General features: G+C 44.4%; 2 protein-coding genes across 3 annotated transcripts in view; one reads left to right on the forward strand and one right to left on the reverse strand.

Moving 5' to 3' along the window:
• Window positions 1-6505: 6505 nt before the first annotated feature.
• Window positions 6506-9900, reverse strand: RPL7 (ribosomal protein L7). The gene is made up of 7 exons (XM_063079616.1): window positions 9852-9900; window positions 8984-9092; window positions 8547-8713; window positions 8027-8164; window positions 7799-7908; window positions 7275-7484; window positions 6506-6871 (listed from the first exon to the last, which is right to left on the reverse strand). The coding sequence occupies exons 1-6, from the start codon at window positions 9863-9865 to the stop codon at window positions 7276-7278; spliced, it is 747 nt and encodes a 248-aa protein (XP_062935686.1). The 5' UTR covers window positions 9866-9900; the 3' UTR covers window positions 6506-6871; window position 7275.
• A 397-nt stretch (window positions 9901-10297) lies between these two features.
• The window catches only part of RDH10 (retinol dehydrogenase 10), a 28870-nt gene continuing 19953 nt past the window's right edge, over window positions 10298-19214 (forward strand). Inside the window, exons 1-3 of one of the 2 annotated variants that reach the window (XM_063079564.1) lie at window positions 10298-10684; window positions 11586-11834; window positions 13409-13644. In XM_063079564.1, the coding sequence (XP_062935634.1) occupies window positions 10540-10684; window positions 11586-11834; window positions 13409-13644 (630 nt within the window). In that variant the 5' untranslated portion in view covers window positions 10298-10539. Of the gene's footprint in view, window positions 10685-11406; window positions 11835-13408; window positions 13645-19214 lie in introns of those variants that run through there. The other variant, XM_063079565.1, reaches the window with a different exon arrangement.

Here is a 19214-nt window from a genome sequence, read left to right on the forward strand (position 1 = left end):
TAAAATAAAGATGAAGAGCAGAGATTCTTGTGCTTCGGGAAGAATAATAACTTAGAATTCCTTGCAAAATTGTTTGCATTTGTCTGGGGAGAGGCTCCACAGTTTTCGTGATGTCTATGACCCCAAAGAGGCTGTACAAGCAAATGGCCAGTACAAGAGACCACCTGCGTGACACAATATTTTCTAGTATTTTTAGCCCCCAGTGAGAAAAGTAATACACACAGAAATTATAGGTAAATCAGAAACGGCACAAAGCAAAATCAGCAATGAAAACAGGGTTAGAACAATCTGATGAACAGGGTCAGTCTCCCAAGTCCTGGGCAACACGGCTGGGTGCGAGTGTGGATGGAGGAGAGAAACAGAGGTAATCAAAGAAAGTCAACACGTTTCTTCCCCTTCCCCAGTTTAAGGCCTGGGAGGGTTGGTGTGTGAACCTGCCAAGGGTGTGTCCCCTAAGGGATGACGTGTAGCTGCTTGTACCTGAACGTGAGGGGTGCGGAGAGAAAATACAGATCTGGCAGCAGGCCCTCCTTGCCCAGGGTCATCCCCCGACCGCCACCCGTCACCAGACCCCGCACGGTGGCTCTGCTCAGGTCCTCACATCCAGGCCTTTCCGCCAGGTCCCTCATACAGAGTCAAGAGAATCCTTGGAGTGACCCACGTGCCTTTCTGGGCCTCAGTTTCCCCTTCTTGGGACGGGGCCGGACCAGATGACGTCCAGAGCGGACCTCCCTTTCAGCCCTGGCTCGGTAAGGTCCCCTGGCCCTCCCGGGCGCCCGCTCCTGTCCCGTCCCGAGGCCGGCCGCCCGCGCACTCACTGTCCCCGCAGCTCCACCGAGGGGAGGGGCTTCTTCGCATGCCTGGCCTGCGGCGCCCCGGTCGGAGGCTCCAGCAGCGGGGGTAGCGGGGGCAGCGGGCAGAGCGGGAGCCAGCCGCGGCCGGGCTCCGACCCGAGCCCCCGGCCCAGCCCGGCCGCGTCGCGGGGCTGGCGGCGGCGGCGGCGGGGAGGGGCAGGCGGCCGCGCGCTCGCACGGGCGCCGCTGTCGGGGCGAGCATGCTCGGCGGCTGGCAGCCCGGCGACGCTCGGGAGCACGGAGCGCCCGCCGCCCAGCCCCGTCCCGGCCCGCCCGGCCAGCGGCTCCGGCGGTTCCAGCCCCGCGCGCCCGTTGCTAGGCGCCCGGAGCCTGCGGCGGCCAGGCTGCCCTCGGCAAGGTCGCGGGCCGCAGTTCCGCAGGGGAGGGGACCCAGTGTTAGGGTGCCGGGCCAGGATGGACGCCTGGTCCCTCGACACGTACTGTGGAGTGCGCCTTCGAGGCCACTGCTGCGGAGGGCTGACTGTGCTGAACCCAGGCTGGGCGAACATCGTCAGTCGTGGGACGAGGTGAGGGTGGCCTGGAAGTTTAGAGTGCCACGCAGCATAGGGTGGGTAGTGGGCAGTCAGAAACGGTTGATGGAGTTCAGTTTCCTAGGTTGTTTGCACATGAGCTTGTACCAAAGACTCATTTTTCAGATTCAGAGTAACCAGGCTTTCCAGAGTACTGATGGGTCTAGCCCAGTATTACCAGACTAGCCCAATCTTTGGTAGTGACAAGGTCGAGCTGCCTCACCCAGTCCATCCCAATTCCACGTTCTCACTCCTTTGTTGAGGTTCCTTTGTGAAAGGTTAGGTGTGTCCTCTCCGTAGCTTGGCTACCTAGGTCCCACACTTGCACAGTAGGATCTTAACATCTGTACTCTTGTCAATTATGTTCTAAACCCTCTGCCTTCTTTTCTTGACCCTCACCAGAGCTGCAAGCTTAGCCCTCATAGAATGGTTTCAGATCCCACAAAAGCTTTTGAAACTGCTCTCAACACACCAATTTTCTCAGTTTTCATTAAGCTTGACACCAACTTTTCCTAGCTTCTCTGGTTAAAACCAACTCAAATTAGGCCTGGAATCTAATACTGGCCCACCACTTACTTAGTTGTGTGATCCTGAGCGAGGGAAAATTAACTCATCTAAAAAAATATAGTGGTGAACTTAACAGGACTAGGCTGTACATTAAAAATTACGTGGAGAATTTAAGAGGGAAAAAGTCTGGGGCCCATCCCAAACCAATTAAGAATTCAGCTCTGGGGATGCAAAGTGGAGAACCAGTCCTAGGATTTATGTGGATTAAGTGATACACTGGCATTCAGTAAGTGATCAAATGTTTATTAAATGTTCTTCTTGAGTTTTGCTGTCATATAGGGCTGACTGTCACACCCCTGACACTCTTTCCAAACCCTCTGCATTTTCTAAACTGTTCTGTCGTCAGGTATCTGAAGTCTACCTCCTTTGGAAAACTTAAATCTTCGTAACATGAACCACCTCCTGTATTCCCCTAACATGCTGTATTATTACATACCATTATCCCTGCACAATAAAACTGTCTTCTGAGTCCTCCAAAGTAATATATACACTCCCATCAATCTCCACTCCAGGCCCCACTCCTCCTCTCACCATTCCCCATCACCAACTACCCAAGGACAACAATGTGCCAGCAACTGGAGACTCAAAACTGTAAGCAGCTATAGTCCTGAGAAGGTTAGATTCATTCAGTCAAAAAAGTGAAATGCCTACAATGCACCAGGCTTTGTCCTAAGTGCTAGTATAAAAGAGGACTAAGACTCAAACCTTTTATTGCGGAGTGGCTGGGAAAAGTGACAAGTAAACAGTTTCAGATAGTAAGAGATGCTATGAAAAAAAGTTATATGGAGAGATATGTCAAAAAAACAAACAAACAAACCTCTTTTTCTTTCTGAAATGAAAAAGCCAAGCGCAGAGACCTGGGGGCTGACTGTTCCAGACACAAGATTACAAGTGCCATGACTCTACCATTAAAAGCTTGTCACTCTTGAGAAACAAAGAATATAGCTGGAGAGCCAGAAATGAAATATTAAATAATGGCCTTCCCAAAGATTTCCACGCCCTAATTCCTGGAACCTGTGAATATGTTTCCTTATGTGGCAACAAAAGGGACTCTGTAGATGGACTTAAATTAAGGATTTTGAGATCAGGGAAACTATCCTAGATTATCTGGGTCACCCAACGTAATCACAAGGTTCTTATAAAAGTGAGGCAGGAAGATCAGAGAAGATGTAAGGATGGAAGTAGAGGTTGCATCTTGAAGATGAAGGGGCCATCAGCCAAGAAATGCAAGGGACTCCTACAAACTGGAAAAGGCAAGGAAATATATTCTCTACAGCCTTCAGAACAAACACAGGCCTGCTGATACCTTGATTTAGCCTACTGAAACTGGTTTTTGGGACTGGCTGGTTAGCTCAGCTGGTTAAAGCACAGTGCTGATAACATCAAAGTCCAGGGTTCAATCTCTGTACCGGCCAGCCACCAAAAAATAAGAAATAAAAATAATAATAATAAAGTGCTACTGAAACTGATTTTTGGACTTCTGACCTCTTGAACTGTCAAGATAATAAATTTAAGTCACTTAAGTTTGTGGTAATCTTATTGGTGCTGTCACAGCAGCAACAGGAAACTAATACATTCATTTAACAGAGTGCCTACTATATGTCAGGTACTGGGAAGGGATTAAACAAGGCCTGGCCTTACAAAGTTTACTACCTAGCAGAAGGGAGGCATGTACATGAGCAATGTTTTGGCTTCTTTGACAGCAAATCTGTATAGGAAAATAGTGGAAGCAGGAAGCTGTCTGTCTCCCCATGGATGTGGGACTCCAAAGACACCACAAAAGGCTCTGTCACAACCTGTAAATCCCTGTAGCACTCATTTCTCTATATTTGTGTTGTCTGTCTCGCCCATTAGACTGACACACAAAAGCAGAGGCTATTTTCTGTGCACCATTGTACACCCACACTAAGTGCTCAAGTTACATTACATATTAAGTAGCATTTTGAGCACTTTAAGCCAGGCACTGCTGTAAGCATTTTACATGATCTGAAACATTTAATCTTCATTAAAATCCTATGAAATTAGGCATGATTATTTCCCATTTTCCTGATTAGGAAACTGAGATTAATTTACGGGCCCAAGCTAGTAAGTGGACATAGGATACGAACCCAAACAGTCTGGATCCAAAGCCAGCACTCTTAATCCAGCTAACTACAAATAAACCTTCAAATACTAGGTAAGACTGGTTAAAGGCCAACAAGTACAACACAACTTTATGAAGACTAGGATAACTAGGGGAAGACCTACTAGAGGAACTTGGAACTCTGAAGGGTAGGAAAGAAATAAACATGTGAAGTAACTTTTTTTTTTTGGTGTAACCTACTAGGTTGCCCAGACTCAAAGGTTGGTTGGGCCCTCTACTGGAGGGTTTCTTGCAAGCAATGACCCCCCATTTGGAGAGAGGTGGGTTTCCCAAGTAAAACAAAAGTATTAACCTGCATTTGAATAGGTTTCAACAGTTCTCAAAACATTTTCATACCCACTATCTTTAGTCTTCACAATCCTGATATGAAGGCTAATTAGTCCACTTTACTCCCTAAGAAACTAACAGCTAAAGTTGTCACCTGACAGCAACTCTATAAGCTTTTTCTATTTATCCCCACTCCCTGAAACTGCCTAGGTTCCTCAACTCCCCTGCAAGATCTTCAGGGTTCTCTATAGCTATCCTGGATCTCTACGACTCCTTCATTTTCTCTTCCTCTAGTCCTCTGGCCTCAGGCTCCAGTTGGAAAATGACTTAAATGGAAAATGGAAGAATTGAATTTCCAGGACTTAAAGTGGAATTGTGTCTGCTTTGTCCATTTCTTCATCCTAGATATCCCTCAGAATCTTCCTATTCCCTCACCAGCTCAAAAAGTTTTGCTATCGGGTAATAATGTGTCAATGTAGGTTTATCAATTGTAACAAACTTACCATTGTGGTGAGAGAATAGATAATGGGGGAGGGATGTACTAGTGTGGAGACAAGGTGTACGGGAACCCTGCGCATTTTCTGCTCAGTTGTGCTGTGAACCTCAAAACACGCTAAAAATAAAATTCAGTAATTAAAAAAAAATGCTTTCCTAAATACTACTAGCCTGTACATAGAGTGCCACTTTGATATTATTTCTATCCCAATGAGGACTTCCTATACTTCACTCACCCACTCACACATGCCTAAGAAGTTAGCAATATGCCATCCATACCTCATTCCATAACTGGATAGTTGGCCCTCCGTATCCGTGGGTTCTGCATTCAGATACAACCAACCATGGATTGAAAATATTAAACAAAAAACAGTATAGTATAACAACTACTTACATACCACCTATATTTTACTAGGTTATTATGAGTATTCTAGAGATGATTCAAACTACAAATACGGAGGATGTACATGGGTTATATGCAAACATACCACTTTATATCAACAACTTTGAGCATCTGCAGATTTTGGTATCCAAGGGGGGTCCTGGACCAGTCCCTGCAAATACCAAAAGATTGTATTCTTAATCCCCACAAAGGCCACTGTGGCCCTCATTATTCTTCTAAGACCTGGAAGCCAAACAGGTTCTAACATCATCTGAGCCACGCCTACCTTTCAGGATACTGGATGTGCAAAGACTAGCTGTACTCTATACTTACCTACCAAAGAAGTAAAACAAAATAGGGTATTTCAAAACTTAAACTCGGGCCAGCCCCGTGGCGCACTCGGGAGAGTGTGGCGCTTGGGAGCGTTGTGGCGCCCCTACCACAGGTTCAGATCCTATATAGGGATAACCTGTGCACTCACTGGCTGAGCGCGGTGCGGACGACACCAAGCCAAGGGTTGCGATCCCCTTACCGGTCATGAAAAAAAGACAAAAAAAAAAACAAAAAAAAAAACCTTAAACTCTTCGGCTCCACCTAGAGATTAATGTATTTTTTTTACATTAATCTAACAGTTCGCGAAGACAACAAATCTCTGGCAAAACATGGGTATACCCATAAACAAAACATGATTTTTATAAAGTATCTTCTTGATTTCTCTACAGAACTCAGACCCTGGAGAAACTAACCCAGAATAGCTTCCATGATCAGGAACAAAGAACCCAAAGAAATTCTATATATACTTATCTATCAACTTTCAAATATTAAAAAGTAATTTATGACTGTGATACAATAGTGCCAAAAGACTTAAGAGATCTGTTTCACACTGCTTCAGATCCTGGGCACAATCAATGAGGACCACAAAAATATTTTATTTTTATTGTCTGTACTTCATGTTACATTCTACACTCAAAATTCTTCAGTTTACTAGTCTAGGTGAAAAGACATGTAAAACATAAACATTAATTATAAAAATACCAAAACTTTCCATTTTAAGTTTTTGCTCATTAATTTCACAAGTGTTTAAGATGCTCTCAAATAACTTTGCATCCATGAGCACAAATTTCATTTCTTCCTTTGTAATTCACCTAAACATGGGCAAAATGCAAAACAAGAGCATAAAAATGGAATGCAAAAGGAAAACAACACATATTTACACAGTAGTTTACAGGCAAGCCAAAGACTGACAAATAGAATTTCAACAACAAAATTTAACTTTTTTCATAAACCAAACTTTTATTCTCTTACCTACAAATCATGCATAAATGCTTGTGAAAAAGGATAAAAAGAATAAATCCATTTTGACTTGCTTGGCATAATTCAAACGTGGAAAAATTAAGATTTTTTGTAGAGAAAAGCCTTGAATAAACCCCAAATATGTTTTTCACAAGACAAAAACCTCAATTTTGCATGTAAGGGGAATGTTGATATGGCATAATTTTATCACACACCAAGATTGCCACAATAGTTAAGGGAAGGCAGAGGAGGGCCAACAAAAAAGCCACCGATACATTTCAATTTGAAAGTAGTCACTTTATTTAACTAAACAGATTGCAAAAACAATCATGGTAGATACCTGAAAGGAAAAAAAAGAAGCCCATTAAAGAAACACCCTAGCAGCTAAGAATTAACATAAATCATAGTTATAAAGAAGCTAACAATTCAATATCCATTTTTAAATAAATATGCAAAAATGGGCTTTCTTCCCTCCAGAAATGTCCTCACAAGAAAAGTAGCCAAACCTACTGTAATCATATAAAACAGCTGACTTTTCCCCCACTGAAAGCATTGATTAAAATTCAACCAAAAACCCATCAATATTTAGTGGATAAAGTACGAGGGTACTTCAAAAAGTTCAAGGAAAAATGGAATTGAAAGATATACGACTCTTTTAACTTTTGGAAAACCCCTCATATTCAAGAGGACCACTACTTTTGCTCTAGTATTAAGACAACTTCTTTCAGAATGCAGTCTCTCACCTTAGTTCATCCTTCTAATAAGCCTGTTGATCTGGTCTTCCCTGTTGCCAGCATCTCCACCTTCCACAAAATGAGTAGTCTTCTTCTTCATCCCACCCCGTGGAGAAGATAATTTAAAGGGCCACAGGAAATTATTTGCTTCTTTGAAGCGCTTTCCAACAGTATAGATCTCATGAATCAGATCTTCCATGCAGATGATGCCATATTTACCTGAAAATTTTAATGTTATTTAAGATTATTGAAGTTTTAAGGGATTATAAAATTCAAGGAACTCAACAAGTGCAGTTATAGGCTGAATTAAAAGCAAACCGAGCAAACAACACAGAGGCAAATACATGGCTTTAGTTACAAAAGTAAGGTTCGAGCCAATGAAATCATAAATCATACCTTGCATTTTCCTCATACTTAAACTAGGATTGCAGGAAACATGTGAATGTCCATAATGAGAAATGTAGGGCCACAAAGTGCCAGGAAATTAACACTATGGTTTAATATCAACTATTTCCAAAATAGGCAGAACTTACCAAGAGATCGAGCAATCAAACTGTTATCTGTCAAGGCAATTCGCTTCTTATTGATTTTGCCATAACCACGCTTGTATATTAGTTCATTTACTGACTTCAGGTTTGGATACCTGAAATATAAAAAGCAGACATAAAGGACCAAAGAACAAGGCTATCACTGTTAAAACATCTACAGCTTACTACGTATCCAATTTACCAAACAGAAATCAAAAGGAAAGAGAGACTTACCCCCAAGCAATATATGGTTCCACAATCCTCAGCATGTTAATGGAAGCCTTGTTGAGCTTAACAAAGGTGCCATTGAAGATCTGGCGAAGGCGAAGAAGCTGCAACACCTTTCGGACCTTTGGGCTCACACCATTGATACTACAGCGAAAAGGAAACAGTAAATTCATTTGGCTTTTACCAGAATTTTTATTAATAAAGGACAGGAAGCTAAGCATTATAACTTTGGACAACACACAAGTCCCACCTAAACAGATAGGAATACTCTCATGTAACAAAAGATCCAACACCACTGGTGGACACTGAACCCCTCCGGTACTCAACGAGAAAATGGATAGGAGCTTTTGGCAAAGGATTTGCAACTAAACCATTAAAATGATTACAGCCCCACCCTTTGTTCTAGCTATTGTCAAAACACTATCATTGCAATGTTTCAGAATCAGGTCTCCCAAAAGTAACAAAGTTTTGCTGAGGCTGTATAACTTTCCTTTTAAAACCAGAAAACAATAGAAACTGAACTTACCCTCTGATCCTGATGACAAATGCCAATTTGGGTTCTGCAGGTACATAGAAGTTGCCAGCTTTTCTTGCCATCCTAGCCATACGAATCTCAGTTCTGTACATCTGCCTATATTCCTTGTGATAGTGCTTAGCTTTTTCATAGATAAGCTTCCTCCTTGCCTTTCGAAGCTGGAAACCAATTATCAGTTATCGATGATTTTTAGCTCCCAACCTCAATTAGCAATAACATAAAAAAAAGTCTTCCCTTGAAACCGTTTTCTTGCCAAGGTATGCCAAAACATTCCAAAAGTCAGATACCTTTATCTGAGAATGCCACATTAGAAACCTAAGCAGTTGTTTGGGACAGTACTGAAGTAAACGAGTCTTGCTAAGAACATTTCTCCTCCCTCAATCCCAACCACAAGGCTTCTTCTTACCTGCCTCAAAAAGTTTACTCACCATCTTTAGGGCAAATTTCTTTCTCAGGCGCTTGACCTTCAGCTCTGCGAAATTCCTTCGCTTTTTCTTAAGGGTTTCCGGCACAGCAGGAACCTTCTTTTTCTTCTCTCTGACATTAGCAAACAAGAAAATGTTATCAGCAACTCAAAAAGCTAACAGAGCTGTATTACTCCCATTCTGTACTGACCACTTTGTTGTTTAAAAGTATTGTCGCTGGCTCAAAGCAATGCTACGCTTAGCTTCTCTAGCACGCTGAAGTGTAAGAGAGAATTCAGAATTCCTCCATACCAATTACCTTCACCTTTAACACGGACCACTTTATTTCAACAGCAATCACAAATTTAACAGTAACAATAAATTTACATATATTCCGGCCTCAGTTCCAGCCTCCGACGAGGAAAATATCCACAGCAAAGTAACAAAACGTTACTTTTTAAAAACTTTTTGACTGAAAAATTACAGCAAGACACTGGCCCCTAGATTTCTTTAAAAAGACCACCAACACCCTGGTTCGAGTCTCAAGCTCCACATGCTAAAAGCAAAGACCTAACGGCAGAGACGCCTGAGCCTAGTGCCAGCCAAGAGCGAACCCAACTTTGAGATTCTGCACGTCCCTCCAAAGACCCTCCACGGAAGACCGGACCGCCGGCCAACCGCACACCTGGTTCCCGAAATCTCCAAAACCTCCGCCCCAATGCCGCCCGCATCCATCCTAGCCTGGGGTCCCCCACTGGTGTCGCAGAGCGTCACAAACACATAGATAAATGAGCAAAGGTGCAAGCTACAGTCACATAGGGAGAATGTGAGGCAAAACGTCTCTGGTATCGGGGATGGAGAAGGATTCTTCAGACAACGAAAAACAACTTACTCGACACCCTCCATGATTCCACCCGGAAAAGAGGAAGTCGACGCATGCGCTCTGTCCACTTAAAGACAGAATGAAGCCCCACGACTCGTAGGTGTCCTAGGGTAAGCCAGAAAAGAACCCAGAACTGAGAACCTGCCTTGCAGACGCAAAACTAAGAACTGTCTGATTTAGCCTCCTCCAATCAACTTTCGGGTAAAATTTGTATGGTAAAAATATATGCGTTGATTAAACTTTTCGATCAATTCAAGAGCGAAGAGTGCTGACACCTTGACCACTCGGGGTCCTAATCCCTCGGATGCGTTGACAGGATTAGGCTCGAGTTCCACTCGGACGACACCCCTCCTGGGTGCGAACTACAAATCCCGCCATGCATCACTCCATCGCCCGCCCGGCGAGAGGGCAACGCCTGACCCGGACTGGAGTATAGGCAACACTGCGGTGGTGATTACAGCCAGGAAAGTGAGAGCCTTTTGGGCCACGTTCCAGACGGCTAGCTGCAATTCGAAGTCACTTTTGGCCGCCTTCCTGGCTGTTTGCCCACCGTAGTCACAGGCTCCAGCATCCCTTTGCCGCGCCGCCGAGGTCCTCCTCGTCGTTCCGCCAGCCTGCAGGGCTGTCTTCCGCAGCGCCTGATCGCAGGCAGGGCGGTCTGGACTCCACTGCTTAACGAAAGTGGCGACGCAGGGACATGCGAGGACCGGACGGCCAGAGGAGGATGGCCAGGGCGCAGCCGACCGCTGGGCTCGGCAGGCGGCGGCCGGGACAGCACACGGCAGGGGGCGTGAGCTGCGAAGGGAGGTGCGCCGAGGGCTGGAGGCTGCGGCCACGGCCATGTGAGAGGGGCTGCCCCGCGCGGCTCGGCGGAGGGCTGGCGGGCGGGGGGCTGGGCCGGGGGCGGGGTGCGCCCGGGGGCGGGGAGGGCCGATCGGAGGGAGGGCCGATGCCGATACCGCCGCTGGCTCTTCCCGGTCGCGGCTTATATAGCGCGGAGCGTGGAGCCCGCTCGGAGCCGGCCGGGAGCGCTCTGACTTGCAAGTGGCGCTGCGCTGCGGAGCCCGGTGGCGGAGTGACAGCCTCGGGGAGTACAGGGCAGGGGGACACGAGACCGCGGGGGCAGCTGCAAGCCGTTGGCCGGCGCTCGCCTGCGCCGAGCGAGTCGCCCCTTCCCGGCACTCAGCTGCCCTGCACCCTACTCTCCCACCCTGTCGCAACTTGGGTCAAGTTGACAACTCCCGCGGCGGCCGGCCGGCCCGTGCAGTCTCCGCTGAGCACCCCTCCCCGGGGTGAGAGGGAGCCGCCGCGCCGGCTCCGGGGACGCTCGGGCGGCGGCGGCTTGGCCATGAGGGCAGCGCGCGTCGCCTAACTCGCGGCTGTCACCGCCGCTGCAGCGGGACCCGCCGGCCGGGCGGTCCAGGACCGGGCGGGCGGCCGCCGGCAGGAGGCGCCGAGCCGGGCGGCTGCCGCGGCGGGCACAGCCCGGGGCCACCGCGCGGAACCCGGGCGGGAGTGGCCCCGCGCAGGCAGGGGGCGGCGCCGCGCACTCCAGCCCGGCGGGCACCTCGGGGGCGGGCGCGGGGCGCAGCCTTCTCGTCCCGGCCGCTCTGACAAGCGCCCCGAGGCCGGGAGCTGGGCTGCCCGGTGCGGGGTGGGCGCGGACGCGGGCGCTGCGCTCGCGCGGGGCCCCGGGCGTCGCGATGAACATCGTGGTAGAGTTTTTCGTGGTCACTTTCAAAGTGCTCTGGGCGTTCGTGCTGGCCGCGGCGCGCTGGCTGGTGCGGCCCAAGGAGAAGAGCGTGGCGGGCCAGGTGTGCCTCATCACGGGCGCCGGCAGCGGCCTGGGCCGTCTCTTCGCGCTGGAGTTCGCCCGGCGCCGGGCGCTGCTGGTGCTCTGGGACATCAACACGCAGAGCAACGAGGAGACGGCGGGCATGGTGCGCCACATCTACCGCGACCTGGAGGCGGCCGACGCCGCCGCGTTGCAAGGTAACTCGCACCCGCGCTCGAGCATTGTTGGGTCAAGCCTCTCTCCACCCCACGCCCTACCCCGGAGGGCCCCCAAACCCCACTGTCACGGTCAGCCCCGCTCTCCAGGAAAAGAACACCCCGCCGGTCTCTGGAAGGCGAATGGAATTTGCCCCGATAAAGGAGCTTGATCACCTACCTTTACGTTAGAAGGGGGAAAGTGTGCCAAAGCCAGTCCTTACTGAGGTCCTCTCTCTTTGGGGTCGACAGCGGGGTTTCCTAAGCCCTCTCAGGGTTGGGAAGGCAGAGGGGACTTGTTACCATAGGTTTGGATCCTAAAGAAACGTCTCGGACTTGCAAGCGGGGCGATGGGAAACTAAAGTGTCTGGGAAGTTGTTCTCAGACTCGACTGAAGCATGTATCTGTGTTACGTGGTCTGAACCACTTAGACTAGGGCAGTATTGATGATTTCGCTATAACTTTAGCCAGGGGAAAATTACATTGTTTCTCCAGCGGTAAGTAAATACTTTAGTTACATACTCTGCATGATTGAAAGATGCCCTGCCTCTTAAGAGAAAGCGCGCTTGAAGGATTTAAGCTTCTTTGTAAATTTCTTCCATGCTTTTGGTCCCCCGAGGAAATCCGCATTTCTGTTTACTAACCTGAAAATGAGGTTTTTATTTTTAAAAGCCAAAACGGAGACCATAACCAACTCTAAATATTGGCCCGGAAAATTTGATAATGGCTCTTCCTTTTTGGCAAAATTTTTTATTTCCAGGGAAAACAACCAAACAGGGAAGACTGACTTGGGCACCACTCCTCTCCTATATTGATCATTTGTCACCAACTTATTGGCAACTGCCTTTTTGATTTAAGGTGGAAAATGTCAAAACTTAACAAAGTGGTAACAAATACAGATTTTTGTGCTCCCTACCAAAACCTAAAAGATAAAAGTATTCATTTTCCAGGGAAGAGATTTCGGTTTTTAAATTGAGTTCTTATGTGATAAAATTGCATATTTACCTGTAAACTTGATTTATGAGGGTGATTCTTAGGGGGGTCAGCTACGCTGATTAGAAAAACTAGTGGCCTCCACTTCATGAGAAATTTTAGATTCATTTCTTGGCTTTGGATGAATTAAAATTATTAATTACAGTTTTGATTTGTGAGCCTTGAAATGAGTTTCCATTTTGAGGGTACTCATACTAAAGATTAGGGACGTTTCCGGACACTGTTTCCCAAAAAAGAGGAGTGTGCAGTGTGTGTGTTATTCTCTGGGCTGAGATCAGTTCTTTGCAGGTGTCTTTAGCTCCAGCAAGCTGATCCCATGTGGTCTACTTGTACTGGGCTTGTCACAATTACATGACTTTCCCTTAAGCAAAGTTATCCAGTAAATTGCTGTAATTTCCCAGATTTTGGGGGGAGGAAGGCAGCTGTAAGTTCAGTCATTGGCAGTCCTTATGGTGTTAGAAATTTGAAGCTCACTGTAGTAGTTTTGTTTTGTGTGATCTTTGTCCTACTGATTGCTGTGTGACTCATTTTCTGCACCCCCTCCTCTGTTCCATTTTTTCCCTCATCTGGACTTCTGAGGACAGCTGGGAATGGTGAAGAAGAAATCCTGCCCCACTGTAACTTGCAGGTTTTTACCTACACCTGTGATGTGGGGAAGAGGGAGAATGTCTACCTGACAGCTGAAAGGGTCCGCAAGGAGGTTGGCGAGGTCTCGGTCCTGGTCAATAATGCTGGTGTGGTCTCTGGGCATCACCTTCTGGAATGTCCTGATGAGCTCATTGAGAGAACCATGATGGTCAATTGCCACGCACACTTCTGGGTAAATATAAACATCCTTGTTTTTATTACTGGGCTCTCCCCAATGAGAAGGTTGGAACGGAGAGACTTCAGTGCCAGCTAGAAAGCCACCTGCACTCTTTTACCACAAAGTTTCTTCTAATTAGCTATTCCCAAGGTGAATTACAGTGTGTGCTGGTTACTATTAAATAGCAGTTGTTTTCAGCCCCCCTTGCCCCCCCCCCCACCATTCGGTATTTCTTGAGAGGGTAGGGGACTGAACATTTTGAACTAGTTTGAAAGATTGCCATAAAAGTAACAAGAGGGAGCATAAAACCCTGGGTTTGTTTATTTTACTTTCTGTTGAGTTTATAAAACACTGGTTGTTCTTATGAATTTCTAAAGTCAGGGTTTAGGCTTCCAAATTACTGCTCAGCCACATTTTAGAAAGTGCCAAAGATTCTTAGATCAGCATCTGTGGTCCTTTGGGAGTGGTCAGGCCACCCTGGCAGTCACTTAACGCCCATTCACCATCTACAGGGTCCATGGTATTGTCCTGTTAGAGGACATCCCAGGACTTTCTCAGCTTAGAAGATGCCTCCTCAATGAGAACAGAAGTCACCCGGACAGGACCACAGAAAGGGGAAAGGGGGGAAGTTATGAGACCTGGTGAAACAGGGATTTAAACAATGTCAGCTTCTAACCATCAGAGCTACCACAGCATCTAGGGATAAGGGGCTTCTGCTGCTTTGGGAGCATAAGTAACCCCAGTTTTTCAGTTGAATTTATCTCCAGTAAGGTTAGGTGTGAAGCTTTCCCTTATAACACTATACACTGTTGACCCATTTATGCTTTTTTTCCTCACACTATTTCCCCTTTACTTTTGTAGACAGGTGGTATCCAATAAAGAAAGGGTAAAGAGATAGGGGTTTGTTTTGTTTTGTTTTTTTCCATAGGCGGATTAGCCTTCTAATAGAATACAACAAAGAACTGTTTCTCTTAAATAGGTCACATTAAACCTCATTAATTTTTTAGCAACTGCTTAAAAACTTAATCTGGCTTTAGAAGTACTTATTCAAATGTTGCTCATGGAACATCAGACCTTTTCTCTGATCCTGGAAGAAGCTTATTTTAATGTTTCATTTTTTAAAATGAGCTTTATTTAATTCATTCTCAAACCTTTAGAAATGAGTATATAAATGACCTGAGCTAACTCATATCTATGTTTTAAATGAGTAAGGAGATCACTACAGTGTGGGGGAACTGAAGTGTGCCTGTGTGTGCGTGTGCATTATGTGCATGCAGGTAGGTGTGTGTGTGTGCAGTGGGGGTGGGGAAGTGAACTGAAGTCCTTGCTGCTGCTGAGTCCACAAGAACAGGCAAATACCAAAGGGGTGGGTTAGGTGAAGAAAGGCTATTCCAACTGAATAAACTTAGCAGTAGAATTTATCAGGAATCCTGTGTGTTATAATTCGGGGTAAAGTAAACAGCCACCATTTGGGATAAAAGATGTACATAAATTATAGGTGGAGTGTAGTTTTCATATTAGAAGAATGGTAAGGATGAAGACACCATAGAAACTCAGCCTTAAACAGGTACACAGCCATCAGCAGGTTAGTTATGAACCACAGACACTGGGATTGTTTTTTTTCCAATAACCTTTGACTGAGATCATGCAAGATTTCCTAGGTATAAAGTTCTATCCACGCCAAGTACTCCGAAGTTAAGCCATCTTGCCTACTTTCTGTGCATGATTATTTGACTGAAATGTAAAATTTTAAATGTAACCAGATTTTTAAAGAAACCCCATGCAATCTGCAATTACATGCTTATTTTTACAGGAAAGCAGCTTATCTTCCGTAGATATCTGATCAAATGAGCACTAATTTAGTATGTGTTAAGCACAGAAAATCCATAGCCTTAGCTTTGAAAATGCACATGAATTGATACTTCTAACATTAGCCTATTTTCTAACATAAGGAGGAAATCAAATCAAATCTCTAATAGAAAAATTCTTCTGGAACTGGATTTGTATACAAAGGAGGAACATACCACCTTCCCAGAGTCCTCACTGTGCTTTGAAATGTTGCTTAACCACACAATTTAGGGAGTTCTTGGAAACCTTGACGGTAATGACGTCACTTCATATTAAAATATGGGAGGCTCCTGAATTCTCCAGCTGTTTTTCCCCTAAGCATTTAAACTTAAGAATTTATTTCCAATATTGAGTCAGAAAATTAATTTTAGAGTTGGAATTTCTGACTTCTTGCTGAGATTTACAAACCTTTTGAGAAGTTGAGATTTAACTAAAATTTAAAAGAAGGCTTACTATAATTTTTACAGTGATTTTTCTTCCTGTTTTTTTTTTTTGGCAGGGGTTAAATAGTGTTATAAGAACCACCTGAATTCAGCTTCTCTTCCAATAGTCCTCTTACGTGAAAATGTTGGTGGTAACTTTTCAAAGATATGTTGGCATTGGCATGTGCTGTTTTCTTTCCAGAAAAAATAATGAGTGTCTCTTTTTACTGTATCTGGGTGGGGAACAGAAGTTGCCCCATACATTTTAAAAAGTAGATCAGCTGAGCAAAGACTTGTTCAGTCATGAACAGATCATCTTGAGCAGACGTTTAAGTAGCAGTCAATGTCTGTTTTCATAAAATAACAAATAGTACATTGATCCTGACTCAGAGTTCAAGTCATATACAGTGAAATAGAAAACTTTTTAGTGGAAGTCCCCACTTCCAAACCTTTCCTCACACTATTCCCCCTACTTGGAGTGCCCTCTTTCTCCATTCCGTATGCCTTTTAACAAACACCTAGCTCAAGTTCTCAATATAACTTTCCCTCCCCACTCCAGCCCTTGTGGCATTTTTGGAAATTAGAGCTGCGGGGATCCTTAGAGACCTTCTTGTGCAACCATTTGTTTTCCAATGAAGCTGCAGTTAAATGACTTGTCTAAGGCTTTTTTCTTCTTCCTATTAATCTCTTGCAGCATTTGTTGTCATTCCCATCCTTTGGTGCGTGATACGTGCTCTGTGATATAACTTTTTATTCACTGTGCTTTGCATCCCAAAGTAGACAGCAAGCTGTCTGAAGGCAGTTTGTTATATGCATCTGTTTATTTCCCTCTGCCTGGAACAGAGCTCTATTTGAAGTCACCCAATAAATATTTGATAATAATAGTCTTCTGCTTAAATATTTAGAAGATAACCTATTCAGAGAACGCTCATGTGTGTCTGTGTTCTGAAGTTTCAAAAGGTAAGCATTATGTTGGACTCACTCCAGCTGTGTAAGATTGATATTACAAAAGGGGTTACATCGTTATTGTTGGGATCTCCTTTTCTTTCCTACATCAGTTTTCCATTGTCCCTGTCCCATCTGTGTGCTCATTTTTACTCTAACGTATTCATTCTGCTCATTGGTGTGAAGCTAGCAACTTGGAGAAGGCTGGTGTTGATATACCAATTTGAATCAAGCTCAAATTGAATGTGTGACAACTATTCATATTTCCCAGTGACCAGGCCTCAGGAGAGGGCCCCTACAACAATTCCTCCCTTGCTTCTTAGCCATGTGTGATTTCTATACATGTTAGAGACTTTTACAGTACCTGGCACTATTCTGCATAGCCTTCCAGTCTGCTGTGATGCTTCACCTTCCACTGTTCTATCACCAGCAGCTTTCCCAGGAACGTTCTCTTGGTCACCAGTCAAGAAGTGATAGACTTGGGGTAGGTTCTAGTCAGCATAATCTGCTGTGAAACACTCACAGTTAGGACAGGGCTATAGAGAATGAATGCAATATCATGCACTTTAACTCTAGCATGGAATTTGTTCTCATAGGCTTTCTCTGTATCTCGGTGAGGTGCAAAAACTTGAAAATACCTTCCTCTATTCCACTTTGAAATATGGAAAGTTGGCCTCCATACAGGAATTGTAAACCCATGTTTCCCCCGAAATATTAACATTGCTTCACTTATTATTTTTTAAGAGAGGAAATAGAATCTTAGCTTGCCATTTCTAAAAGCCAAAGTTTATCTGTAGATCCTTTTTGACCAAAGAGCTGCATTTGGCCTTTACACGTGAGCGACAAATTGATCCCTGATTAACCAAAAGGGGGAAGCAAAAGCATTTAACTCCAAGCCTTTTACGTTCTGAAGAAATTTTACATGGTAAGGACTAAATCTGTCAAATAGCTAGTTGGTAATTTACTTCTATTGATATGGTAGTCAGACAAGATAATTGGTAGTTAATTAATAGACCACTTAACTTAAAAGGTTTCACAGTTTTAAAATACTAATTACTGAATTAGGCATTTATCTATATCCAAATGTCTAAAGTCTATTTAGTTAAAATCCATCCAGGAAAAATAAAAGCCCACCAGCTAGATCTGAGTAATGTAGCACTTAAAGACATTAGTGCTCTGCTTGTACCTAATATCTCATGAATGGTTCCTAATCATTAATGTTTAAGTTCTTATGTGATTTACTGGTTTTTAATCTCATACTGTATTCCTCTGTTCTCTGGTTAGAGAAATCTAGTTTTGTTCAAGGCCTCTTAGGTTTAGAATTTTTAGAAAATTATTTTTAAATTATTCATATAAAACTATTACGTCAATTTTTCCTCCTCCATACCATAATATTAGAATGTAAGACTAAATACTTTATAGACAATTGCTTCCCTATCTTAGTATAGCTAGTAAAAACTTGCTATTTGTGGCCTGTTTTTAAAAGCCTGCACTAGAACTAGTTTCTGTTATTAAATAAACGTCGTGTGGATAAAAATGAGCTTTAGAAATAAAGACTTTTTATGTCTTCAACCGAATTGTAAATTGACATGGGATAAGCATACTTTATCTTATTAATTCTTGTGGTCCCAGTTGAAAACTGAGTAAAACATCTCTTTGGGTAGCAACTGCTTGGATACCTGGGTCTCTGTATACCTATATACACAAATTATGATCACACATTCATTGAACTTTGAGTTTCTATATTTGATATGTTATATGCTGGGCTCCAATCTATTACTACTAGAAGTCAAAATTTATGACATGATAAAATGTCACTTTACATAACTGGTGCCATCAAGGAACCAGATCCTACATCATATAGAAAGCTTCCCAACATTTTTGCTATATGAGGATACTTCAAAAAGTTCACGGAAGGATTCTTGTTGTCTTTTAATTACATTTTTCCACGAACTTTTTGATGTCCCCTCGTATGTTCTAATCTGTGTCTCATTATCTCAGTTTTTTAGAAAATACTGCTCAATATCCAATGCCATAATTTCTATGCTATATGAAGAAATAGCAGTGGCTCCCTCATTGCCAAATCCAGGGTGCAGCTTGATCTTTCTGCAGAATGTGACCCACTTGTCCATCTCCTTGAAATTCAAGTGCTTTGGCTTCCATGATAAGCTCACTTTCCCCTGTTTCTCCCTCTGCCTTAATCCTCTTAGCCTCCCCACCTGTGAAATGTAATGACTCTGTAGAATTGTGTGCTCAGACCTCTTCTCACTGTGCACCTCTGTCTAGCTGGGTGATCTATTTCAGTGACTTCAACTGTTATTTCTAGGACAGTTTCCAAGTTCATGCAACTGTCTTAGCTGTTCCACACAT

The sequence above is a fragment of the Cynocephalus volans genome, chromosome 15, assembly GCF_027409185.1.
Source record: "Cynocephalus volans isolate mCynVol1 chromosome 15, mCynVol1.pri, whole genome shotgun sequence".
NCBI classification, from domain to species: domain Eukaryota; kingdom Metazoa; phylum Chordata; class Mammalia; order Dermoptera; family Cynocephalidae; genus Cynocephalus; species Cynocephalus volans.